This window comes from Lissotriton vulgaris, chromosome 3_1 (genome assembly GCF_964263255.1).
Source record: "Lissotriton vulgaris chromosome 3_1, aLisVul1.2, whole genome shotgun sequence".
In the NCBI taxonomy this organism is placed as follows: Eukaryota; Metazoa; Chordata; class Amphibia; order Caudata; family Salamandridae; genus Lissotriton; species Lissotriton vulgaris.
Genome location: NC_141689.1, coordinates 729408911 through 729436734, shown reverse-complemented (window position 1 = coordinate 729436734; position 27824 = coordinate 729408911). Strand labels below are relative to the sequence as shown.

The 27824-nt window shown below is 45.6% G+C and overlaps 1 protein-coding gene across 9 annotated transcripts in view; it reads left to right on the top strand.

Moving 5' to 3' along the window:
• Nucleotides 1–27824, top strand: part of YTHDC2 (YTH N6-methyladenosine RNA binding protein C2) — a 1208271-nt gene that overhangs the window by 690770 nt on the left and 489677 nt on the right. For all 9 annotated transcript variants that reach the window (XM_086961045.1, XM_086961046.1, XM_086961047.1 and 6 more), the window contains one exon: nt 7717–7922. In XM_086961045.1, coding sequence (XP_086817171.1) covers nt 7717–7922 — 206 coding nt within the window. The remainder of the gene's footprint in view (nt 1–7716; nt 7923–27824) is intronic.

Genomic DNA, 27824 nt, shown 5'->3' with positions numbered 1-27824 from the left:
TTTTTTCAAAAATGTACTGAGCTGCCTTGTAATGGTGCTGGGTAATGTTCCCACTATGTGTAATTTACAGTACCCCTCCTGGAACTCGTTTTATGCAGAAAATGGTTACCAAAATCTTGAAAGCAAAATAAATCCCCATAATTAGCAGATTCTAAATATAAATCTTCAGCATCAAAGGCAGCATAACATTTCAAATCAGACAATAATGATTCTACGGCCTGTACATCCCAATCATCAGAACGTATGTTTTGTTTCACCACATCCCCCATGTTCACTCTGACTACATTAGGGACATTAACTACTTCAGTAGGGCCATGGATTTGAAATGTAACTGCATCCCACACAATCCCATCAAGAAACGACCAAGCAGTGATGTTAACAAAATTCAAGCCTCTTTTCAGTCTGTGTGCTGAATGTGATGAGGAAAAGGGGGCCAAAGTTCCATTAAGATGTCGAATGCATGTTCTCTCCTCGACATAGTGTCCATCGATGAGACGGAAAAAATAAAACACAAAACCAACTGACATAAAAAGGTAAATTGAAAAAAGTACCAGTCAAACATAAGTCCGGGGGGAATCAAAAAATGTTTTTTAAATAAAGAGGCATAAATCGCACAACGCGAGGGTTTATTCGAAGTCACTGAAACAGAGTCAAAGGAGAACCTGGATTCTGTGGCCAAACGTGTTTGTAAATCTGGCATCGATAAATTAGCAGGATAGGCTTAATCTAGGTCATCAATGTTATTAACGGGGAAAGTATTTAGTATAGGATTGGAAACAGCAGGCATCTCGAGGGCCACTTCTGGCTCAGCATTAGAAGTAGTGGCTAAAACAGAATTTCTCACAATCGAAGGACAGGAGACTGCCGGTGTCATGCTATGAAGAATCGGCCACCCTGTGTATCTTGACATTGTCAATTGAGATAAACCTGTTTTCCTTACGACCTGGAAGTGGTGGTAAAATGACTGTTCTTGTGCCCTTCACTCCAAGAACAGGAACCAGTGCTCGATAGGAAGGACCAAATTCTTTCTTGTTATCGATCTTCTCTCGAACCAGTTCTCCAACTTTGGGTAGCCAGCCAACTACCGGGATCTGCAACGCATCATCCGATGTGGAGGGCAAATGTTCCTTTGCAAGACTGTCTCTGGTCTTTTGTAGATCCTGTAAAACATTGCAATGTTCATCTACGTCAAAGGCCGTGGCTTGGGCCATGCAGTCTAGACCGTCGAGGTCAGGGACATACATCTTGATACCAAAGAGCATTTCGTACGGGGTCCGCCCACCCAGAGACCTTCTAGGGAGATTATTTAGAGCACGCAGCACGCCATTGAGATGGGCCAACCAGTTTCTGCCAGTGCCTATAACTCGTGCTGTCAAAGATTGCTTTAAGCCACGGTTCATTTGCTCCACTACACTATTACCCTCAGGTCTGTACGGAGACGAAAACTTGACTTGGACCCCCAACGAAATCATAGCATCCTTATACGCCTTAGAGGCGAAAGCCGGACCCTGATCCGAATGGAAGGTACCACAGGCAAAAATCCCTACAAAGACACGCAAATCTCTTATGACAGTCCGTGAATCAGCGCTGCGATGGGGCCATACCCACACAAAGCGTGTGCATGAATCAACTGCTACTAAGATGTACTTATACGCAGTATCAGAAGAAAAAGGACTGCAGTGATCTAAATAAACGCAACCCAGTGGTTTAATAGATATGTACAACTGTGTCTGTGGCGGACGCGCAGCAGTCGAAGGCTTAATCTGCTGGCAAATGTCACATTGAAGGACATAATCGCGCGTCTGTTTGTACAGTCCCCGCCACCAGAACCGTTGTTGTAGCTGAGTTACAGTGGCCGAGACGCCCGCATGCGCAGACGCCACACCTTCAATTGCCGCTGTAATCAATGTAGCCCTGCGTTCCAAGTTGGGAATCAACCGTTCCCCAACATCAGGAATTTTCACATAAGGAACCTTATCGGGACTTAAGTGGTATGTGTACTTCGAAGGGAACCCCACAGGATATTTACCTCCCTTCTCAGTGGCAGCTACAGCCGCCAAGATGTCATCATCTATTTTACTTTTGGACCGTGTAACTGCTGCAACTAAATATTTTGATACTGCAGATTTTGCCGCTTCATCAGCAAGCGAGTTACCGACAGCGTAAACTCCAACACGCTGATGGCCGAGAGTATGAATCACAAACACAAGTGTCAACTGCTCTTTAAGCTCAGCCACTCGGACCCAGATCATCTTATGTTTTATTGTGCTACCCTTGGAATCACGAAAGTCATTCTGAATCCAAAAGAACAAGTTCTCATTGTAAGACTGGGCACAGTAGTAAGAATCACTCACAATTAAAGTCGTCACACTAGGATCTGCGTACTCCAATGCAAGCATCAGAGCATGAAGTTCTGCTAATTGTGCGGTGCAGTCCCCTAGTGTCTGCGTGTGCACGACACTGGACTTGAACTCATCGTTCACCATGGCACCAACCACAATGGCGCATGCGGAAACGTAGGCATGTTTAGAGCCATGCGCAACCTGCGCCGAACCATCAGTGTAAATGATGCAATGGAAATCCTCCAAAGGCCGCATTGCTAAAGGAGCTGGATGAACGAATTCATACTGTAAGTACTCCTGCGACCGTAGTGAGGCGTCAAAACTAAACGTGACATCTTGGGATGTCAAGGATGCAGCCCATTGAATCCACCGAGGGTGCAAAGCTTTAGAATTTGGTACACTGGCTTTCGTGACTGCCTCCAAAGCAGGACACGGGGTAACAACCAACATGCGCTTTCCTTGTGACAGGGCACGTTCCTTAAGAATTGCCATCTGCACAGCCGTCAAAACTTTCTCCACCGTGGAAAAGCGCAATTCAGCCGAAGTGTACAAGTGTGACTTGTAAGCAATAGGTACTGTGTCTCCTTCATTAAAAGTCAGGTACGTGAAACCCACCGTCCCAGGGATAATTCTTATCACCAGGTTGGTCTGGTTATCACGAGTCAGTAAGAATTTAGAAGCGAGCAGATCAGCCTGCAAAGACTGCAGAACAGCTGAATGCTCAGGCAGCCAGCATGATTTGGAAAAAGATGGTTGTATTAAAGCATACAAAGGCTTGATACGCTGGGCATATTCCGGAATGTATGTCCTCCCGAAATTTAAAAAGCCCAGTAAAGATTGTAATTTTTTCAGTGTTGTCGGAGCGCACAGTTGTGCGCATTTCTCCAGGAAGTGAGGAGCCAATCCCTTTCCCTCATTGTTGAGCTCGTAGCCCAGAAACAACACTGTGTACTCTGCAATGTGCGACTTTGCAAAGTTGAATTTGTAACCCAAATTTGCAAAGGTACAAATTAACCAGTTGACTCGACACAGATGTTCCGAAAGTTCGTCGTCTGTGAGCTACATGTCATCCACATACGAACAAGCATTTGGGTCGATTCTCTCCAAAAGAGAGACTATGCAGGCAGTAAAAATACCAGGACTATTCTTATAGCCCATAGGCAAACGCCAAAATTGGTCAAGAACACCGCCGCAAGTAAAGGAGGTCCATTGGGAACTTAGACCATCCAATCTATGGGCATAAAAACCATTGGAAATGTCAAGCGTGGTTTTAAACCGCTTACGCACAAGACTATTCACTAGGGCAGAGCCGTGAGTATTCTGTACTGCACAGTTACGGAAATGCGAGTTTAAATGCCGGTAATCCAATACCAAACGATACGAACCGTCCGGCTTGTTTACAGTAAAAAGAGGGTTATTCATCGGTGACACACATGTTTCAATTACACCTTGATATTCCAATTGTTCAAGGATAGCCGCGACGGAAGCCTTTGCTTCACGCCGTATGGGATATTGAGGTTGAGGTTGTGGTTGAAACCGTAAAGGAATATCGTGGCATGGGGACAATTTATCCCAACCACATTGATTGCGGTACACAGCCGGCGCTAGAGCCAGAGCCCACTCTTCTGCAAAATGCAGCGCATCCTCTTTCGAGACTGTGTTCGCGAAACTGGGGAGGATTACCTCCTCCCTTCGCGGAGCTGCGAGAACAAAAGGTGAGGGCCAGTCAGCCTCCGAAAGGAAAATGTCATATGTAGACGAAAGATTTTCCCAAAATACCCCTTTAATGGTTCGCTGTATGTCACCCTCGATTAACAGGACAATTTCAAAAAGTCTATCAGGGGGAGCAACTCTTGTATCAGCTGTTTCAATCACAGCATAAGTATCAGTCGCTGTCACCTTCAGTAGTGGACGCAGGGCCTCTCTCACTATGGTAATCTCCGCCGCGCTGTCCAGCAAGGTCAGAGCCCACGTCAGATTCCGAAGCCGCGTTCTCACTATCTGTGGCATATCGATGCGCTGTTAAGGCTGCGACTTTCTTCTTGGCAAACTGCGGTCTCTTCGGTGTCGAGCCTTCCTGCCTTTCTGCACCATTTTTCGGACGGGGCTGGTCACGTCCTTGCTGGCCACCCCGACCCCTGCCGCCCCCTCCACCACCGGTAGTCGGGGCCGATGAGTCCTGAAAGGAACAAGGAGAGCGTTGGTCAGAAGCCTGAAATCGATCAGGAGATTTAATCATCGCGCGATCGCGCAAGTCATAAACACGTTCCGACTGCGCAGGCAACGGAGACACAGGACGAGAAACCTGTGTTTGTTGTTGTTGCTGTTGCTTACCCTGTTTCTGTTTTTTAGGCCAATTTTGTTTTTTGGACTTGGGCTGAACTTCCGTTTCCGAAGCTTGTCCCTGGGGCTTCTTTTTCTCCTTAACAGAAAAAGGCTTAAGACCCTTACTATTGCGACCCACAGTTTTATAAGCCGCCACAATAATTTTCGCTAACTGTCGGGGTTTCTCGGCATCGGGGAGCGCCGCCATCGTGTTAGCAACCTGAAAGTTCACTGCATCCCCCTTGACAGTAGCAAGGATGAGATCGCAAACCACATCAAAGGTGCCACACAGGCGCATGCCCAACTCAACCGCAGGCTCCGGTCCGTGATCATCTTGAACACGTTTAAGGACCGTAGACAGCACTGACATAGACGGGGTGCCGTAGCACCTTGGATAGACCGTTGCAAAAGTCTTACCCCAGGTCTCACAGTCAACGAGCTCAGGGGCCAAATCATTCGGCTAACTAAGCGTAAGAATCCAGTGTTTTTCACCAGGAGTCATATTAGGAAATGCAGCTTCCAGCTGGTCAAATTTCTCGGCATGCCAGAAAGGAAAATCATCCTTATATTGGGGCTTCTTGCCCATTACGGCATTGACCATGACGGGACTGAGTTTCAAACCACCCTGTCCGGCCGGAAGAGCCACACCTCCCGAGGCTCCACCCGGAAGATTACGGCCCATGTAATGCACTAAGGCTCTAATCACGGCAATTGCGACTACGTGTAGTCGTCGAAGTTCAGCCACGTTACAATTGCCATGTAAAGGATGAGGAGTAAATCCAGCCAAAACAGGCCAACTAGCGCCTGGAATGGACAAAGTACCCAACCTCTGAGCGGTCAAAGTGTGGGGTAGGGCGCCACCAATCCAAACTCAATGCTGCCAAACGTCAATAGGAACTTCCTGTGCCCTGTACGGAGTATACTCATTAGGTACAGCCGTGAGAGTGTATGTGTGGCACACACAAGAATTAGCGTCCACCTCCGGAAATGTCACCCATGAATAAAATAGTTTGTAAGGGTAAGCAGCATATGCACTCACCACCATTATCACAGCCAAGCCTACCAAAGGGACATTGTAATTCCGCAAATGATCTCACACCGCAATGCGACTATGCTGCGGTATGTCCACAGCTTGGGCCATGATAGCACAGGAATGTTGAAAAACAAAGGAAACTTTGTAGCACAACGGGGTAGTAATTCAAGGAAACCGTTTTAGTAAGAATCAAGCTTGAAAAGACCTATTTCAAAAATAGGTAGGTTTTTCCGACACCACCGTTTTCCGGAAACGGCAGTGAAGGGGTTAAGGATTGAATGATATACTACTAGAGTGTCATGATATAAGGCCAACAACGTATGGGCGCCATGTAGCGGGAATTCCGTTCTCCTACAGAACTGTGCATAGAGACCTGGAACCTCGGTGAAATAGGATGGCCTAAAACTCACCTCCCTACCCAAAATCCCCTTACTGAGCTAGCTACAGTGTCTCATTGGACATAACAAACTCCCAATGTTTAGACAAACCAGAACATGAACTTAGATTACCTCAGGTATCGTGGAACACATGAACACTCTTTCGCTATATAATCATTTCAAACCAGAACGTGGAGTAAATGAGGACACGTGCATATTTGAAATATTTATTTACTATGCAGGGTTCTCAAACGCAGTATCTTATATAATACAAGCAAACATATTATCAGCAACAAAGTTATCCGCATAGTTATCAGTCCATAAAAGGCGAATGGTGACGGCATACTAAGATGCTGTAATGAATAGGAATTAACAACACCTAATTCTCACCCTCCCTATTTAGCATAGTATTTCATATCTATGAAGGTCTCATTTGGGTTTTAGCAGGGCAGGCCCATACCTCAAAATCTCAGTGGCAGAGGATCACATCATCTTCCACCAGCTCTCTGCATGCGAAGCACCATCAAGTGTGTTACATGTGTGTTCAGTACAACAATATAAAACCTGCCTAGAGCCAGATTTTGGCAGCAGCATGTGTGTTATGTCTATGGAGGTGCGAAGATCAGACCTCACAACAACACTGTGTCGAGTTATCCTTGGAGCCTTCAGCACTCACTGTGCAGACAGTGTACCAAGCAAAACTGATATCAGAGCAATAACATATTATTTCTCATGTAAATCACAAAGCTCTTCTGGGTTGAAAGCTAAAACAACAATTATGTGTCGTGTGCAAAATGAAGCAAAAAGGAAAAATGGCGTTTAAACATTTAATAAGCTCATGCTAACTTAACACAGTATATAGAAAAGAATTAGCTATATGACAAGCTAACGCTTGAGGATAAGTTAATGACCCATGTCTGCGGCTTTTCTTGAGGTGCGTTTGCCTCCTGTATTTTTCAGCATTCTGTGGTTGTTTTCTCAGATGTCTTGTGTTAGGTGGTTTTCACATAAGTTGCCTTCTGTTAAATGGGTATTGCTTTTTGTATTTGCTTAATTTATTCTGATTTGCTCCAGAGTTATCTGGAATTGTGTGGCTTTTTGTCTCTGTTGTCCAATATTAAATGTGTTTCTCCTGTGTTGTCCGATATTGTGTGTTTCTCCTGTATTGTTCTAGGTTATATTCTGGAGAGCATTCTAAGTAGCACATGACATTCAAGAACACTACACACTTGCGAGTCAGCAGAACATCAAACCACTACCTTGGCTGTCTTAGCGGTATTTGATGATGAAAAAACACAAATAAAAAGCATTGTCATTTACAACACCATTAGCTCTAACTTTCACAAATGTGAGACCTATTGCATTGCCGATACTTGTTCATTAATACAATCTTGCTCCCACTATCCCAGCAGGCATAATAAAAAGTACTTCCCTGATTTGAATTTGTACAGCTACCTGCAACAAGAAAGTTACTATTGCAGCTTTTGAAAGGCATCTAAATGTGTATTCCTTTGCCTCTTAATGCTTTTTAATAACAGGCACCAACCAGTTTGCTTCCCTCTGGCGTCTCTTCCCTTCGATTTTGAAAAAGTCTAGCAAAGTCCAGTTTTGTAATATTAAGTTGTGCCTTTTATTTCAGGTTTTGTTAGAGCACGAGGTGGAGGAGATATCCGGGATGTTAACACTAATTCTGAAAACTGGGCAGTAGTGAAAGCAGCACTTGTGGCTGGGATGTACCCAAACCTCATCCATGTAGACCGAGAAAATGTGCTGCTCACTGGAACAAAAGAGAAGAAAGTGCGATTTCATCCTACTTCAGTTCTCAGCCAACCACAGTACAAAAAGGTAAATTCACTTTATGCCTAATTTAAATCGTAAAGGGCTGTTGCGTGCTATGTTATGGAAATCCAATTTCTGATTTAATTATTTATTTGATAGATTTATATAGAACATGGTCTCCCAGGTTAACAATAAATGTGACACAATGTCTTACCTTGAGCTGGTACTTTGCTGATGTGTAAGTATGGCATAGCTTTAATATAAGTAGGTCCTGGAAGGTGGGGAGGAGGAGAGCCGGGGGGGGTGGGGGGCGACAAGTGTTAGAAAGGAAGTAGAGGGGAAGATTTGAGGAGGGAGTAGTTGTAGCAGAGGATGGGGGTTATGTAGTCGAGAGAGGAGGAGGAAGGAGTACTCTGGATGAGTGAAAAGAGGGGGGAAGAGGAAGATGGTGATAGGTGACAGGTGCAAGGGCAGAGTAAAGTGTGTGGAAACAGTATATTCTATCCATCATTCCTGACTGAGGTGCGGTTCGGATTGAACTTGCAAGAACTACAGGGGTTATTGGGTCAGATATAGCTTAAACAGTTGTCTTTAATTGACGTCATAATCTTGATATGCGAGTAGCAATCCTCTGGATCTAATTATGAAGCACATTAGTTAAGTTTATATGTAGACGTTCCCTTTTCGAGGCCAGAATCCTTATTTGTGATGGCTGTAGTCATACACTTGGGAGGCTTGCTGTTGGTTTCATTGTTGTGAATTAGCCCTCGAATAGAAAACTCTTCTTCGCTTTTCGAGTTGCAATTCAATGATTTAATCTGTAACCTAAACCGTTGTTGCACAAAGGAGCATCTTTGCTCTTTAGCACAAATCAAATTTCTTTTCCCTGTAATTTTAGGAATACACTTTATAACTGTGGCCTGCATTTTTATTCTTATTCAAATTGTTAACACAGACAAGAAACCGACAATCAACACGTTGACATTATTGGAACATTAATGATATTTTTGTGAAATAATCGCACACTCCTCCTTTTTGCTTACAGGGGTGTAGCGATCAGCAGTGCAGCTCAACTAGTGCAAAGTGATGCCAACAGCTCTTTTTACCCAATTATTGGGTCCCTTTATTCTCTCATGCATGTTGTACCCTTGCTACGCTACTGTCCGTGTAACTCGAATGTGTTGAAAACATATTTCTCTCTAATGCCTATTCTTTGGTGTGGATAGAGGCAACTTGACTCAAGAACTTAAACGCTCTATGCAAAGAGTCGGGCAGATGGTTGACTCATACCAGCCTTTGGTTGTTACAACCTTCATTTACATATTGATCAGAGGCTATTGAGTCTTTGTAACGGTTATTCAAGACATCTCACATTTCTTCTGTGAATGGACATACAGGATGTCTTTGGTGCATTAGCTATGAATACAACCATTTTTCCAGCAGAAACAGAGGTGACTCTGTGGCACCGATTTTGTGTCAAGAATCAAGAGTTATGTTAGTGTGTCAACATGTTTCAGAATGCCTCAGTCTTTGTAATACCAGGTTTCCAGAACAGGGTTGGGTTGCTTCTTTATGTTTAGTGTTTTCCAGGATGCTATTACTTTGTGCCAGATGGAAGGCACTCTTGATTTCAGTTGGAATCACGACTTTTCTATCTTTGTAGAGGTTCCTTCTTTGTTCCAATCTTTTTTTTCCTAGCCATCTTTAAGCATGTTACCCAGGGTGATGGATTTTCTATCTGGCAATGGTTGAAGCTGGCTTCGTACTGGTGGATCCTTCACATTGTAAAAATGAGTGCAGTCTTTAACTCGAGCACTCTTTCACACTCCTTCCAATATTAAACTCAAGAACTTAGAGAAACATTTCATGAGTTAGCCAGGGTTGCATAAGTGTTGCTGAAGCAGGCCATAGTAAAGGTTTTGTACGGCAAATGTTACATGGTGTTTAACCAAACTTACTTTTTAACACTAAAAACAGAAACTCTGAAGTTGAAGCCCCTCAAAATTCTCACGATGCTTTACAAAATATAATAAAAAGAAAAGGTTAGGGTAGGTTTCTTTGGCCACCAGCACAGTCTGTTCATTCTGTGGTGGAAAGCTGGTATTTTCTATTCAGAGTCCTCTGATTGGCCTTGGGTCTACATTTAAGTGTTCCCATGACACTTCCTTTAAATGGACTACTGACTCCAAAACTCATCTCATTAAAAATACATGTCACAACAGCAGTATCTGCGTTTGCATCTTTTGCCACATTCCATGGACTATTTAGCTGTTTTTAATAGGTAACCTTAACTCTCCGGAAATATCTGTAGTACGTTTCACATGACTATGAATGCAGCTAGTGCTAACCTCTCCATGGCAATTATAAGAAATTGTATGAGAGTTAACGCAAAGTTATGCAAATGATCTTCCTGATCACAAAAAGGCAAGGTCTTAAAACAGGTAATAAGTACTCCTACCTGGCAGCACATATTTATTGCTATAGAGTATAATTCCAAGATTCATACATGCTACTTCTAAGATCAGATGTTCAACAGAAAGGGAGCCAATTTGCCACAAGCCTAGATGGCTGCTCTTGAGTGAATTCCATATCATCAGGATTCTGCGGCTGCTTTGGTGTGGTATGCTGTTTACATGTTAGTTGATTTGCTGCGTGTGACTGATTTTCTGTAATAATAGGCTGAAGCTCACCACATCCACACACGCCAGTGAAATATTGCTGTCTCTAGAGATAGCAGTGCACACTTTGAGGATCCACTCAGCATTTGCCAGCTCTGTTCCTGTGGACTGGCAGATGTATTTTGTGAGATCTCAACATCTACAACACCATTCTGAAGAATCAAGTATAATGCTGTGTTCCTGTGAAAACTAGTATTTCCAAACCTAAGCCATCGTTAGCCTGGTGCACCCAAGAATTGACTGAAAACAAGTGCACAATATGAAGACAGGAGAAGATCAAAATGCCATGAGAACCGAACCCTTCTGAATGCACCCAACTATAACCATTGCTCCATCATCACCACAGCTTAGGCAACCTACCACTATCAACAGAGAAATGAACAGAAGCAAAGCCTTCATTAAGGCTGTAAAACAGTGGGCCAACCCCATCCCAGAACCTGCCATGTCACTTTCAGCTGAAAGATTAAATGCGATCAACCTCTTCTTTGCAGAGAAATTCAACAAAACCAGATCTAGCACCACCAATTCACAATTGCTTTCCACATCTTCTATACCCACCTCTCTCACCAATAACTGCTCATTGAGCAACACAGACCTGTGCAATATTCTGAACTTGCTCAAAGATTCCTCCTGCAAAGATAATGTTCTTTCCTACTCCATCATCAACTCTCTGTGAGGTGAAGCACTCACACCCCTCCTCCTCAATGTCAATGCCACCTAACTCAGTGCACCTTCTCGGGCAGCTTCAAGAAGGGACAGATCCTCCCCCTGCCAAAAAAGCCTACACTACATCAAATCAGCCTTGCCAATGTTCATCCTATAATCTACCTCCCATTTGTTGGACAACTCATAAGGAAGGCAGGAAGCCTGGGAGCCATCCTTGCAGACACTACCTCACGTTGCTTGAGTATACTGACAACACCCAACTTTACTTCAGAATTTCCTTACCCATTAATATTCAGAGACTCAAATCCTCCTTCGAATGCATCCAATTCTGTATGTCAGGTTGCCTGGTGCTAATGCTCACAAACACTTTGTTCCTCCTAGTTGCCAACAGCCCTAAAACATTCTCTTAGTCAGTCCTTTTTGTCCAACCCAAACTTAACTAGTATAAAAGGGAGAGTTCTGCGGGCAGTTGCTTAGGTCTTCCGTTTTTCCACACAGACAAATATGAGTTTTCTTCCTTTGTTTTCTTTGGGGTTGCATTAAGAGGTAGCGTGCTACTTTGCGCTGCAGCAAAACGTCTCTTTTCTCTGTTCACTACTAGTCAGAAAGCACAGAGGTGATATTGGTGTGCTGCCACAATGTTAAAAAAGTAGGCATTTTTTGTCTTGTTCCATCCCTTTCAAGGAATGTATAACACCATAGACCTTGCTTAATACATATGGTGCTTAACTGCTGCTGATCTTTAAGCTGTGCACTATAGTATGGTATGACTGATTTAGCGGGGAAGTTTTTCAAGTGGCCTGAGGTCCCTATTTAAGGTGCCAAATTACACTGCAGCCTGGGAAATTCACAATCGCCGTCCACATATCACCTATACCCAGCTCTCTCACTAATAACTGCTCATTCATCAACACAGACCTGTGCAAAATTCTGAACTTGCTCAAAGACTCCTCCTGCAAAGATAATATGCTTCCCTACTCCACCATTAACTCTCTGTGAGGTGAAGCACTCAAACCCTCCTCCTCATTGTCAATGCCACCTAACCCAGTGATTCTAAAAAACAGCAAACTAAGCTCACATTTCATTGCAAGAAAGAGCAGAGTGGGCATAATAAAGTGGGAGGACAATGGGGCTTAAGAGGCCAAAGCCCTTAGCAATAGGGGGTTATATATAAATCATCTGGAACTGATTGGCTTGTCTATAAAAAACTGCTTATTTTTACTGGGGTTATATGATATAGACCCCCTGGGGCTTTCAGTGCTCAGCAGCAACAATCCTTACTAGCAACATTTACTATTATGGCAGCTTCTCATCAAAAGTTGATAATTTTAGGGGATTTTAATTTATGGCTAAATGCCTCTCTAGATTCGGGCTGTTTTTTTTTAATTTGCTTCACTCATGTGAAGGCCTCGGCCTTTCTCAGCAAGTCGGTGAAGCCACCCACAAGGAGGGACATCTCCTTGATTTAGTCTTCGCTGTTCCCCACCTGTTGCTTATGGGGGAAATTATGCCTATGGACTGGACAGCTCATTCCCTCCTCAAATTTTATGTTAAACTTAATGGTGCACAGACTTAGGCTCCGCGGGCTATAAAGGAATTTTTGTGTAGAGATTGGTAGGCCCTTGCTCTGCTGAAGTTCTCTGACTCGGTGTTTAAAGTTGGGGATTGCTTCGCCTTGGATAAGAAAGTTGATGAGAACTATGCCTCACTCTTCTCTAAGATTTCCTCGGCGCTGGATTCACATGCTCCCCTCAAATTACCTAATTGTAAGGGTAGAGCATCTGCTTCCTGTTTCAATGACACTCTGAAAAACATTAAACTGGGTTACAAACAGGCGGAGAGAAGCTGGAGGCGTGGCTATGGGGAATCAGACAGGACGCTTTGGAAGCGTAAAATCCTGGATTACAAGAATCAGATTAGAATATCTAAGGCTGACTACTTTTCTTCCCTGATCTGTAATGCTACCAATAGCTCTTGAAGTATTTGTAATATATTAAATAGTGTTACCAGCCCTGACCGTTCCAAGAACTCTGTAGCCCCTTCTCAGCTACTTTGCGAGAATTTGGCTAAATTCTTCAAAGAAAAAATGGAGCTAATTATCAAGGATTTGGAGAATTTCTCCGAGGCCAGCAGCCCCTGTGTTACAGGGCATAGGCTTTCGGAGGGCACGGTTAATTGTCCAGTTTGTTCATTAGAAGAGCAATTATCAGAGTTTCTGCCTCTTACGGAAGAAGCCTTTAATGGGCTGGCTCGCGGTATCTCCTCTGGCTCACCTTTGGACCCCGTATGAGGATGAATTATTCCCTACTCTTCGCCTGGTCTGTAATCAATCGCTTGCCAGTGGCATTGTTCCAGCTCACTGGAAGCAGGCTCTGATATCCCCCCTGCTGCAGAAGCCTTCTTTAGACCCTGAATGCTCCAAGAACTACAGACCTATCTCCCTGCTGCCTTTTCCTGCTAAACTTGTTGAACGCATGGTCAGCTTAACTCTCTCGAAACATCTGGAACAGCATCACTTATTGGAGGAAGCTCAATTTGGCTTTCGACCGGCTCATGGGACCGAGACCGCCCTGGTGACCGCCATGGATGAGCTTCAAAGGCGAGCAGACAGGGCTCAGGCAGCTGCACTGATTCTGCGTGATATGTCTGCCGCCTTTGATACGGTTAACCATGAGATTTTGTTTAGTTGACTAAATGATGCTCTGCGTTGGTTTCGGTCGTTTCTGCAGGATTGGCAGCAGGCAGTGTCCCTGCCCCCTTTTCAGTCTGCGTTTTCTCCTGTTCCCCATGGGGTGCCGCAGGGCTCGGCAATGAGTCCTATTTTATTTAACCTATATTTAAGACCTCTGATCACTCTTAGAAAGTCTTACAATATCAACATAATAAATTATGCAGACGATATACAGTTGATCCTCTCTTTTGAGGGAGAGGACTCAACACCGATGGAGGTGTTTCACAAGTGTCTGTGGGATACGTCATGCTGGCTGCAGAATAACTCCCTTCAATTCAATGCTGGAAAGACTGAGGTGCTTTTGTGTGCAGTGAATAAGTTCCCCCGTCCTTTTCCAGGGAATTTATGGCCTCCAGAAACTGCGACTAAAGTCCGACCAGTGGAATCAGTCCGCAATTTCGGCGTCATGCTTGACAACAAGCTTAGCTTGAAGACTCAGATTGCAAAAACTACATCCTGCGGCTTTGCAATTTTACGGTCTCTGCGAAAGATCTTGCAACTACTTCCTTCTCAGGCGCGCGCCCTAGTGGCCAGATACACGATCCTTAGCAGGCTGGATTATTGTAACACCCTTTTTCCTTGAATCTCCTGGCATTTTGCTGGATAGGCTCCAAAGAATTCAATCAGCGGCTGCTAGGCTGGTCTTGGGGCTTCCTAGAAGAGCGTCTGCGTCGGCAGCTCTGGCAGAACTTCACTGGCTCCCTCTGAGACAGAGAGTACAATTTAAGTCCCTCTGTCACACAAGTCACACAAGTCTTTATTCGGTACATTAACCATAAAAGACATCACAAGATAACAAACAACATTTTAAAAACGTACAAAACATTATTAAAACCAACATAATTCAAAGAAAAAAGCAATGTTTCTACATACGCACATTAAGGAAAAAAGAACAGAAAAAAAAGAAAAAACGACCATGCTGTAAGTTTAAGCGTTTCAGCTAGACATATAATGAACTGGGATAGAAGTCACATATGCTCCATGTAGAAATAGGACCATCACCTATATGAGGCTGCCAGGATTGGAGAAATGGAACCACATAGTTAGACCTAAATTTAACAAGTACCAAATCTCCCACCAAGTCCTTGCGTAGAGGTCCTAGCCAGCCCACCCTTCTGACGCTGAGTATGGTCCCATCAATATTTGGCGGTAGAGGTCTATTTTTGGTTAGCCAAAATGAGACCTTGTTTCTAAGGTCCGTATGGCTTTCATGTTTCCCCCTTGTAAGTTCAGGTACTCCCGAAAGCACACACACAATGGGGGCGGCCTCTGGAGGCAATTGAAGGTGTTTAGAAGCGGGCGTCAGAGTTTTACGAATGACCATGGTTTCCTTGTTTGAAGGCAATTGTTTATTTGGCCCTACTGTAGGGCGGGGGCTATATACATTTTTAGCATGGGGATCCAAGCTATTTACATTCCGAGATGCTGACTGATATTGGGTGATCTTGTTTTGTACGGGGTTTTCCGGCATTTGTGTGGCTACTAAAGGCTGAGGTTGAGTGGGTATAGATATAGTTTTTACAGGAAATGAATTAGCCTTAACTGCTTCCTCGATGGCCATAAGCCTATCCCCTATGCTGACCATTTTGTCCATCAGGGGGGATAAAATAGACTTTAATAAGTTCTCGATTGAAGCCAGAAAAGAAGCATAGATTGGTGGAAGAGTTGGAAGTTTTAGTAGATACAGGGTGGGGATTTGGTTTCTGTAGCTTGGCCCGTCTCCCATGATGATTAACACCTCCTCGCTTCCTTTTGGCAATGATAGGCTTGGCTGGATTGGTGATAGATGCCAAAGGCGAATTTACATGTGATCGTGTTAAAGGGGGCTCATCCTGAGTACTAGGGGTTAGTTGAGATTGATTGCCGGGCCGAGGGCTAATATTTGATATGGCACAGATGGGTGGATTAATTAGCACATTGACAGGTTTTACGTGTTCGTATTTAGTCTTACACAGGTTATTTAATTCCTCCAGTAATGAAATCTCGGGAGCAGGGTCAACAAACTGTAAAGGAGAGTACATATTGAGCGAACTATCCAGGGCGGGAGATTGCTCTAATCGCTCAAGGTCCCTAACAATGGGGAGCGTTAACCTCTTTAGATAGTGGTCCAATGTTCCTCTGGTCATGCCATTATATGCAGCATCGTTCCTGTAACCCCCCGTGCAAGTGAAGACATCAGCCATCCTTCCGACCTAAGCAGTTCAGCGAAACCGCTTTGTAGACAAAATAGTGGGGACCAGTTTGTAACGGTGGACAAGTAAAGGGAAACAGTACCTTTATTGCAAAAACCGCAACTCCTCGAGATGAGCCAAGGGGAGTGGCCCCGCCCCGACCTCCTCTGGCCTCTGATGGCCTTAGATGGCCCCGCCCTTGTTCCTGGCTTCTCCCGGCGCCACCCGCGCGCGTCCCGCGAGGCGGGAGCGACCTCTGCCTTTTGTGCGCCTCTGTGCGCGATACCCGGTGGGCGTGTCACCGCCAAGGATGCTGGGGGCTGTAGTCTCTCACACAGCTGCCGCGTGGTGGAGGAAGCGGCAGCCGGAGACCAACAGCAACGGAAGAGCAGCGTGGCCCCCGGTGAGTTGTCAATGGCCCTGTCAGCTTCTGAGACCCCCGCTCGTCCGCAGGGACCTCTGCCTTTTGTGCGCCTCCGTGCGCGATACCCGGTGGGCGTGTCACCGCCAAGGATGCTGGGGGCTGTAGTCTCTCACACGGCTGCCGCGTGGTGGAGGAAGCGGCAGCCGGAGACCAACAGCAACGGAAGAGCAGCGTGACCCCCGGTGAGTTGTCAATGCCCCTGTCTGCTTCTGAGACCCCCGCTCGTCCGCAGGGACCTCTGCCTTTTGTGCGCCTCCGTGCGCGATACCCGGTGGGCGTGTCACCGCCAAGGATGCTGGGGGCTGTAGTCTCTCACACGGCTGCCGCGTGGTGGAGGAAGCGGCAGCCGGAGACCAACAGCAACGGAAGAGCAGCGTGACCCCCGGTGAGTTGTCAATGCCCCTGTCTGCTTCTGAGACCCCCTGTCTCGTGTTTAAGGCTCATCATGGGATAGGACCCTTACCATTGCAATCTAAATTTAGTTGGTACACCCCGACTAGGCTACTGCGCTCCTCATCAGCTACACTGGTGAGTGTGCCAAGGTTTAGGAAGATTAGGTAAGGGGGTAGATCCTTTGAAGTGGCAGCTGCCAAATTATGGAACACGCTACCGTGTGAAATTAGGCAAACTAAGGAGCTTCTTCCTTTTAGGAAAAGTGTTAAAACTTGGTTGTTTTCCCAAGTAATCTGCTGACCAGCCCAACCTGACACCCCCCTCCTCCACCCTAGAGCCTTTAGCGCCAGGATACCTGTAAGGTGATAGTGCGCTTTATAAGACTAACAAATAATAAATAAATAAATAAATAAGACATCGTAGACAAATTTGGGCCCAGAAAACTCTGTCTTACACTTTGAGTTGAGTCTGAAATGTGTCAGAGAGGACCCGCACATAAGTGCAACACCTGCGAGACAACATCAATTCCTTCCTTTTCACGCCTTCGAACTTCCACGTTCCTCATTCCTTGTTCTCCTGATGACTCAAACAAGAATCCAATGTGCAAGATGTCTTCCTTGTAACACTGACCGGTTTCTTTTTTTTAAATTTTTTATTTTATTTTATTGAGAGTTCATACACATACAATGCAGTACACAGTAAAACAAATTTTTCCCATTATAAATACATAAATACATATATACCATCAATGATAAAAATTTGCCTCCAATATTTTACTAATACGACAGGCCCGCTAACCAACCTTCCCAAAAGTTCTTAAAAATGGTAAACAGACGATATAGCTGCAATACCCTAGCAGCCATTAGACTCTTGCCGCCCTCCAGGCCGCAACTGGAGCCCAGAGTCGAAGACCCATTTCCCTTGTCTTAGCTCCCTTTAGCTCATAAAGTGCTTCCTCGATATTATGTATACCCAACATCCTACACATCCACATTTGAAAGGTTGGTGCTTCTGTATCCTACCATGCAGCGCTAATTAAAATCCTCAGTATTGCTACAGAGATAAAAACTAGAGCTTCAGCCTCAGTGCACATATATAATTTCGCATCGCACCCAATGATTATCAGGGTTGGGGATAGATTAATTTTAACATCTAGCAGCCCCTCTAAAAACAGCTCTATCTCGGTTTTAATAGTATTCAATTTTTCACAGCCATAAAACATATGTATAATATCAGCTGGGCCATTTTCACACCTAGGACAATTGCTGTCCGCCCTTTTCCCCCAGGAGAATAATTTTGCCGGTGTGTAATACAAGTTAAATAAAGTTTTATAATGTTGGGCCCTAAGATTCGAGGATCGAAGAAATCTTTTGTCCATCGCTAGGGCCTTATCCAGATCTCCCAACTTTATGGACCAAGCTGATTCCATTTTAACCATTTCGTCCCTTGACCCTTCCATGAATATTTTATATATATCCTTAATTCTATGGCCACCCGACTTCAAATATTCCAATAGTTCACATCTCTTCGTCAGGGTAATGCGTGGCCTTATTGATTTAATTCTGTTAACAAGCTGTAAGTACTTAAACTCTTGACAACCTTGTAGGGAGTACCGCTGCTTGAGTTCTTCCAAGGATCTACACTCATCCTTCACCATTATTTGCCCCAACGTGACAATACCCTGTCTCTCCCAGTGCCGCCAGGGTCCATCCCTACTCAAGTTTGGGAAGAGTGTCGAGTTCCAAAGTGGTGTGAGATGGTGATACCTGGGTATAGCTAGGGTTTTCTTAACAGTTGACCACATTCGCCATACATCTTCCAACGTTTTATACCCCAGTTTCTTATAATAACTCTTTTGGGTTCTCCTCAACAACACACCTACTGCTTCGCTACCCAGTGTTAACTGGAAGATTGATGGTATATCCTCCTGTCTAAGGGTTGAAGCCCCTGGATGGAATAGGATTGCCATATCGGTAAGAAGACATACCCAGTGATAGCTCCTTAGCTCTGGAAGCCCCAACCCACCTCTTTCCTGTGGCAATGACATATATCTATTTGACCTCCTTATTTTACCATAATGCCACAGGAAATTCATAAATATGGCTTCAATTTCCTTAATGACCTTCTCTTCAATTTTGAATGGGATTGCCCTGAATTTATATAAAACCTTGGGAAACATGGTCATTTTGATGACATTAGCCCTGCCTATTATTGACAACTGGAGTGAGTCCATCCTTTTTAGGTCTTTTTCCATTGATTGCATGAGCGGTGAAAAGTTATCCTTGATTATTTTTCCGGGTTCTGCATCTATTTTTATACCCAAGTAGACGACAGAGTCTACATATCTGCATCCTGCTTGGCTACCTTTTTAGAGCATAATACTTGTGTTTTATCCACATTTAATCAATAGCCCGACGAACCACCAAACTGCCTGCAGGGGCGTAACACAGGCCCCCGCAGCCCCTGCAGTGCGGGGGGGCCTCTCCGCTCCAGGGGGCCCCCTCGGGGCCCCCTCACTCTAATAGGGAGGGAGACGGCTGCTGCACTGCCTCATAGTCTTACTCTTCGCAGTTCGCAAATAAAATAAGAGTTAACTGCCCACACGGACTTAGAGGCCTCCCCAAGTCCCCCTAAATTAAACGGTGCGGGCACGCCACGGTGAAGGCCTCTAAGCCTCGCCCTCTATTCATTAATAATTATGGTGCTGTGCGCACACCATTGCCGTCCTGAGCCTCTTAATACATTATTTAAATAGTGCGTGCAGTATGCCCGGGCCGGCTCTTCCTGATTAAATGGTGCGTGGGAGTGGCGTGCACCGCGCGGTTCGGCGGTCCTCAGGGTGGGGGCGGGGGCGGGGCTGGTGACTACTGCCTGCCACAGTCATGCGCAGTGTAATAAGTGCGCGTGACTTGTAGTGACACTGACTCCTGAGAATGAAATGGTGCGGCCATGCTGTGCAAGACTACCTCCGTGCCAGGATAATTATGCTAATAAGAGTATTGCTAGCCCCTGCTTGGTAGCTAGCCTTCTCGTCCTGTCGTCACCTCCGAAGCTGCCTGCAGGTGAGTGAGTAAGATGTCCAAGGCACTGAGGAAGGGCAGATCAGGAGGAGTAGTGGCCCGAAACGAGCCCAAGTTAAATGCAGTGATCCAAGGTCTCTTGTTTGGTTCCCAGAAAGGCAAACTCTGCCTTCTATCTTTCAAAGGTCGGCTAATTAAGTACAGCAAACACTGTAATAAAAATACTAGCAGCACGCGGTTTTTACAACACTTAACATGACAGAAGCGCTATTTTTAATTAATGTTGTTAACTTTCCTTATCTAATTGTCGACACTCTCCATCTTTGTACCTCTTTTGGCCTCTGCTGAATAGTATTAAAGCTGCAACGTGCAGAGATGCTGCTTGAATTGGCGTGGTGACAAACGATATTACAACAATAAATTAGTGCTTATAGCGGGGTTAGTAGCTGTGCTTTCTTTCATGTGTTTGATTAATGGTAAAGCTGCCTCCCACCCAGGCATGTTTTTTGCAACTATAGTTTTGTTACAGTTCAGTTACAGTTCAGTACAGTAATTCACGCGAGAAGGGTACACACGCAGCAGCAAACACAGACAGCAGGTGGGCAGGCGGCGGACATGTTGCCTCACCTGCTCCCGGCACTTCGACCACCTGGAGGGCTGTTTGAGGAGTAAACCCGGCGAGCCATTGCCCACTTCACTGCCCTGGGCCTGGTGGTGCCGCTCACCGTCCCAAGGTCGGACTCAGAGTGTAGTCTCAGAGAGGTGGGTGGTAGGCAATCTTGAAATCCTGTTATGGGGCCCTGACACTCCACTGCAGATTTCTTCTGTTCGTTATACTTTTTGCAGCGCTTCCCGCCTTAAGGGATGCGCTGCAAAAAAGTATAACGAACAGAAGAAATCTGCAGTGACTGTAATCTGAGCAGGGGGGGGGGGGGGGGGGGGGGGCTGGAACGGGGAACGGGGGGGACCAGGCCCGGTCAGCCCGCCTCCGTGGTAATTACCCACTGCCACAAAGCTGAGTCAGAGTCAGAGAGGCAGCACTCAGAGAGTGCAGGCCGGACCTGCTTGGCTCAGTTAATAATGGGCATTTGAGGGGGAGGGGAGAAAGGTTCCTTAAAAAAATAGTGGAAAACTTGCAGTGTGCAGTTATTTGCAAAGTTTGGAAGGCATTCTCCCAACCATTATCTAGTAGAGGTTTACACATGTTAAGGGTGGGAATAAATAGCTATCCAGTGTGGGGATGGGCAGGGAGCAAGCAACCCTTGATGATTTCGGGGAACATTAATTTGATATGGGCTTAAATTATCTATATCCAAATTGGAAATGTGGAGGGAACACCCTCTAAATTTATGGGGGGGGGGGGGGGGTGGGGGGGTGTTTCTATTTGGGTCCAAGAAAAGTTACCCACTTTGTTCACTTGCCTTTAGTGTCCTAGTTATGTACTTGTTTTATAATCTTTGTAATTCCCTAACCTATTGCTAAGTAAACTTTGCACTTTGAGTAGGAGAGAGATGGAATTCACATTATAAACATTCTGCTTAAAGACTGACGTGAGCAACTGTTAGGGGTGCATATTTGAGATGGATATTGGTGGAAGCTACACTGTGAGCCAAAGGACCGTGAGGAGCGCTATGATAAAAAGGGTGATGGGTGGTCACAGGTTTCTTTGAATAAGTTTTTCTTCAGTATTTTGTTGAGGATGACATTTTGGCGGTGACTTGAAGGGTGTGGTGCAAGGAATTCCAAAAAGCATCCCCTGAGCTCTCACTGTTTTCCGCATGCTCCTTTTATCTGCATGTGGGACTATTGGAGGACTTGACCTCAGGTTGTTTCGTGGTTTACATTTGGGGTCAAGTTACCGAGATAGAAAGGACCATATACTTGAAATTATTTGTATACATTACCTTTGAATGTAATTCTTAGTTTAATGGAAAGCCAGTGCAGCTCCTTCAAGGCAGGAGGTATTAGACTATAATGATTAAATTATGCTCCTAGGAGACTTGTGTGGATGTCATTGTAGCTCATTGTTGACATCATGCATTCATTATGTAGCGCTGCCTTTTTTGTCTGGCTATGCATCAAGCAGTTTAGAGTCATATTACTTTAAATTGCCGTTGATTCGTATGAGGGATGTGTCTTACACCTGTCTTTACTTACTGTCTTACATTCTCGATGTTCTAAATTGATGTGAGCCCCACAGTCTTGACAAGTAGCATCAATAAATGAATTAACAGAGATGTTAAGGTTTATAAAGCCAGCTAATATTAATCGAGCTGTTGATTACATATGAGACCAGAACAAAACATTACTAAATGGTTTTATGAGAAACCCTTAGTGAGGGTGTGCTGCACTTCAGATGAAGCTGGGCCAGATGTACAGCTACGTAACAAGACTGAGAGCGAAAAAAAGAGGGGTGAGGGCGCTTAAAGACAGAAAGAGAGGAAAGGAGAGAGCGGAAGGTTGTGAAGGAAAGGTGGGGAGACTACAGTTAAGAGAGTAGAAGGGAGGGACCCTGAAAGAAAGGAAAAGGGAGTGGTGGAGAGAAGAAAGGAGGGTGGAAGGTAAGTATGGAAGAAAAGCTAGAAGAAAGCTTGAGATGTGGTAAAGCAGCAAAGAAGGAAGGAGAGAAGGAAGGAAGCTTGCAAGGAGATGGGGAGAGAGTGATGGGGCAAAGGAAGAAGACTGCAAGGGAGGAAGAGAAGGAACAAAGAAGGAAAAGAAGATTGGAGGTACAAAAAGGGTTGAGGGAGAAGGAAGAGAGGGGAAGAAATAGAAAGAGTGGAGAGTGAGAAGGGAGTTTTCAAATCAAAATATGCTAGATTTCTGGGTGGTAGGGCAAAGTGGTAGATGGTGGGCCGCACCGCCGGGGGAGGAGGGGCCCCCTCCATGTGCTTTGCAGGGGGGCCCCCTAAAGTTTCGTTACGCCACTGACTGCCTGGTTATATTAACTAATTCCCTCATAGCTGACTCTGGGTCATTAGTGATAACTGCTAGGTCATCTGCATATGCGAGAAGTTTCGTCTGGAACCCGTTGGTAACTACCGGTTTGATGGCAACACTATTCATTATTTGGGTAATTAAAGGATCGATATAAAGCGCAAACAGGATTGGTGAACACGGGCACCCCTGTCGCGTACCCCTTGTTATATTTATCCTCCCAGATCTTTCTCCCATCAACTGGATTCTTGCCGCAGGTGTGGAGTACATTGCCTGAATTGCTTGAGAGAATCTTGGGCCAAACCCCCTTTCCTCCAAAACCTTCCACAGGAAGCTCCATCTGACGCGATCAAATGCCTTCTCCGCATCGAGGAGGATCATTGCCACCCCTTCCCCCCTAGCAGCCCGATGTCAAATAGGGTTATAGCTCTCCTAATATGGTCGTTAGTCCCCCTACCTTGGATAAACCCATGTTGCCAGGGAGAAACCAAGGTCGCAACGATCCTCCCCATGCGAGTGGCCATAATATTTGCATAAAGCTTATTGTCGCTATTTATCAGGGATATTGGTCTGTAGGAACCGGGGTTAGTCCTTGGTTTCCCTTTTTTGTGGAAAATCACTATGTTGGTTTCTTTCCAAGACTCGGGTATTACACCTGTATTCATGACACCCTTAAACAAATCTAAGAGCATCGGAGTTGTTTCATCCCTTAAACTCTTATACATCTCTAGCGGTATAGCATCCGGACTGCAAGCCTTCCCACTTGCCAGTTCTTGCAGGGCCTCTGATACTTCAGACATGGTAATATCTTGTTCCAGAGAATCTATATGGGCCTGTTGTAACTTGGTGCCCATGTCTAGCCCACTTGTATTTACAACCTCTGCTTCCGCCTCCTCCTGATACAATTCTTGATAAAATGTTCTAAAGGCATCTAGAATTTCACTTGATTTATCATATGTTTGACCCTCATATTCAATTTGTGTCACTGTATTCTTGGAAGCCACCTGCCGTATTCATAGTGCCATTGCTCTTCCTGCTTGCTCCCCTGTTTCATATAATCTTGATCTCTGCGACTGATATTCAGCTGCCGCCTTTTTAGCTAGTTGTTTCTGGATCTCTGCTTTTAAAGAATTACCCTTTCTAGACTCGTAGTGGATTGCACCCCTAGAATTATATCCTGTCTGTGTTGTGCCTCAGCCTCAATCAGCTTGCCCATCAAAAGTTCTCTTTCCTGATTGACCCTTTCCAAACCCGAGTAGTGTAACTAATGGTCTCCCCTCTTAGTCCTGCCTTGAAACTGTCCCAAACTACACCCCTAGATGCGCTATACCTATTAGCATCAAAGAAGGCCTGAGACAAAACCTTCATATGTTTTAGATAATCCGTATCCGCTAATAGTTTTTTATCAAAGGTCCAGGGCTTAGGGGTTTTTCGTGGTCTGTTAATATCCATGGTTAAGACTAGAGGATTGTGGTCTGACAGAACTTTTGGGAGTTTGGTTATTTTGACCCTGCTTAACTGGGTGGTCGAGATCATAAAATAATCCAATTTCGTATATTTAGTAAAAGGGTGCGAGAAGTACGTATACCCTGGGTCGCCTGCCTCTAAATTCCCCCACACATCAGTTAATCCATGTGACTGCATCATTGAGGTTACTGCTCTATATACCCTCGGCTTCCTACCTGCGTAGGGTCTATCATCCGAGAAATTAGCTGAAATATTGAAGTCCCCACATAATACTATAGGAGTTGGCCAGTCAATTAATTCATTTTCTATACGACTGAAGACCTCAGGATCATCAATGTTAGACCCGTAGACCGAGCATATAGTAAATCCCAAGTTCATTTCACAGATAACTCATCTACCCATAGCATCCGCCTTGCACCTTTTAGCCCCCCCTAGCCCGACCTTACTGATAATAGCCACCCCTCTTATCGTAGAGGTCTGGGACGAACAAGACAGCATTTCGTAACCTTTTAGATTTAACCAATGTCTTTTCTTCCACGGTAGGTGGGTCTCCTGTAAACATATGATATCTAGACACACCACATTTAGATATTGCTCAAACCTACCCCTCTTTTTCCAATCATTGAATCCTCCTATATTAAGAGATCCAATCCTGAGCTTAGGCATAGCTATATATCAAACATTGCCAACTCATCAACCTGTCCAGATAGCTAGTAGATACATAATGGAAATATGTCCTTTGTTTCGAAATTACTCTTACATTTATGAACACATTGACGGTACAAACTCTCTTCATTTTAATGTTTTCACCCACCTCCCTCCACCCAGCCCTCCCCCCCTTAACTTTACCCCCCACCTCCTTGATCCCCACCCCCCACCCTCTCCCTGGCAAGGCGCGCAGACATGGTGTGTACATGTGATGGGTGCAGCATAGCAATGGACTCAATAAACCTACTTACTAGTGTACACCTCGAGAAAAAACCCAAATCAATACATATCTATTTCATCTATTTCAACATAAATCAACCTAAATCAGCACATAACCTATGATTATTGCCCCAAAGCACTTCCCCCCCAGTGTATATGCCCCTAGAACATGAACGTGTAATTAAAGTGCTTCTATTCCTATTACTTATACAGAATCCAGGAACTCTTGGGCTTTAACCTCTGAGGAAAAGTACATTGTTTTGCCCAAATAAATTACTTTAAGCTGAGCCGGATTTATAAGATAGACCTGGATTTTCTTATCTTGGAAGGGCCTAATTAGTTGTCGTAGCCTCCACCTCCACTCCACCGTGGTATGGCAAAAGTCCGGTCTAACGAAGAAGGTAACCCCCTCTCCGGTTCTCCTTGCATCGGGTCTTGCTTTCTCCGCCACAGATTGTCTTAGGATAAAGTTCCCAAAGAATACCAAGATTGCTCTGGGCTTATCGCCTTCATTCGTGTTCTGGCAGATCCTAAATGGTGTCCGGTGTGCCCTGACCGGTTTCAAAGCATGTCGTGATTGCAGGAAACTTGTCAGTGAGGGTCCACATGAGGTGTGCCTTTGGCGTTTGGCCTCAAGGCACAGCTGAAAGGCGTGCAATAAGTGCTCTCTCATACACCCGAAGGTGATCAGGGACCATGAAGCAATGCTGTATGTTGCTGAACACAAGATGAAGTTGTGGCCTTCGCATGAGTTCCGCTTGTGCTTCAAGTCGAGGATGCGGACTCACTCTCAAAATTGCTCCTGCGAGAAGTCATGTTCATGGTCAAAGTAATCTGGTAAAGTCAAAGTCCAGGAAAAAGCTCAAGAAAGAGAACTGAAAATCTCCCCCATATGCCACTCTCTCCAACGAGAAGGCTTAAGGACATTGTGGTGTCAATCCTTCTTCCTCCTGTTGTCCAGTTTCAGAACAATTCCACAGTTGGTTCTTGATGTGGCCTGAATTCCATTGGCTGTTATCGACACTGCAGTAGATTAAGGCCTTATGGGAAACCGTCCTGCATATATTTGGCACTGTCCTGTCTCCCTCTGGCATGCAATTGGGCCCAAGTATTGAAAGGGGCCCTCAGTCAGATTACTACTGGTAAATCTGTTCTTTGGCAGAATCTGTCCCGCTTGGACCGGTCACAGGCTGTATACAGACTCTAGTGCATACTTCCACCATGGCGCCACAAACTACGCTGGTTCATTTTTCATTGATGCTGTTGACGATGGTGCCAGAGGAGAATCTGCTGTGAGCCCCAATGTCCAAACCCAAACTGACTCCGACACATCCCGGAGCGAGTTCATGCTTCAGACTTCTCCAGCGCAACCAGTTGACACTCCAAGCTGAGTCTGATCCAATACTACTGTTACAGCGGAGCCATCCGCAAAGGATTCATTTTCTATTTAGCTCCTATTCTGACTAAAGCTTGCCTACACCCTGGAACACACATATAGGGTTGAATTCACTTTTTGAACTTTCAGCAGAAGGAAGTTCTTTGTTTGCTGTATCTGAAAGAAACAGGTTAGTATTAGATTCCTTACCTTAGAATATCCCCAGGCGTCAGACTGGATCCGGAAATTTTTGCTTAGCAGTACCCTTGCGTGTCAATAGGCGTCTTCTGCGGAGTACGGAGACGTTGTCGGAGTACAGAGACGCCGCCTCCGTGTGCTGACGTCCGTTCTTCTTCTTTCCGTGCCAGCAGCTCAGATACGGAAAAAGTGGTACCTTAGTCACTTTTTGACTAAATTTTTTTGAGATCTTTTTGATCATTCTTCGAGTCTTGGACTCTGATCGGTGCCGGTAGAGATGCCAGGTTTTAAACCTTGTGGGGACTGCGACCAGCTGATGTCGGTCACCGACCCTCACCGATGGTGCCTCCACTGTCTCGGCGTCGATCATGATGACAAGACCTGCTCCGACTGTCGGGCCTTAACCTCGAAAGCTAGGCGGGAGCGGTCCCGCAAGCGGCTCGAGCTCCGGCAGTCGGCCCCACGCCGTGAGAGGTCCCGGTCCGGACGGAGGTCGAGGGACCAGTCGCAGGCGCGGAGCCATCATAGCTCCGTGAGTAGTCATCACTCCTCAGGATCGAAGTCGTCAGGTAAGCACAAGAAGTCGAAGAGATGTCATCACTCTTCCGACGCTCCCGCGATGCGGCCGGGGCTTCGGGTGACACCGCCCACGCGGCTCCATCGGAGTCGCGGGCATCGCGACCTGCCCCATACCCTCCGGTCCCTGGGCAGCAAGCGACGCCGGAGGAGATCGAGCGCTTCCTCATGGCCATGAGGTCCCTCTCTCCTCCGACGGGCTCCGCGACGCTTTCGGGCCCAGCGGACCCGTCTGGGTGCCCTAGCGGGTCGGGTGCTTCGGCCCGACGCCGCCGGCCTTTCGGGCCCGGCGCCGCAGGGCCCCACTGGATCCGCTTCTGGATCCGGATCGTCGCCGGTCGACCTGACAACCTCACCGGCGCCGGTCCCACTGGTGTCACCTCCGGCGCCGTCCTCGGGTGGCGC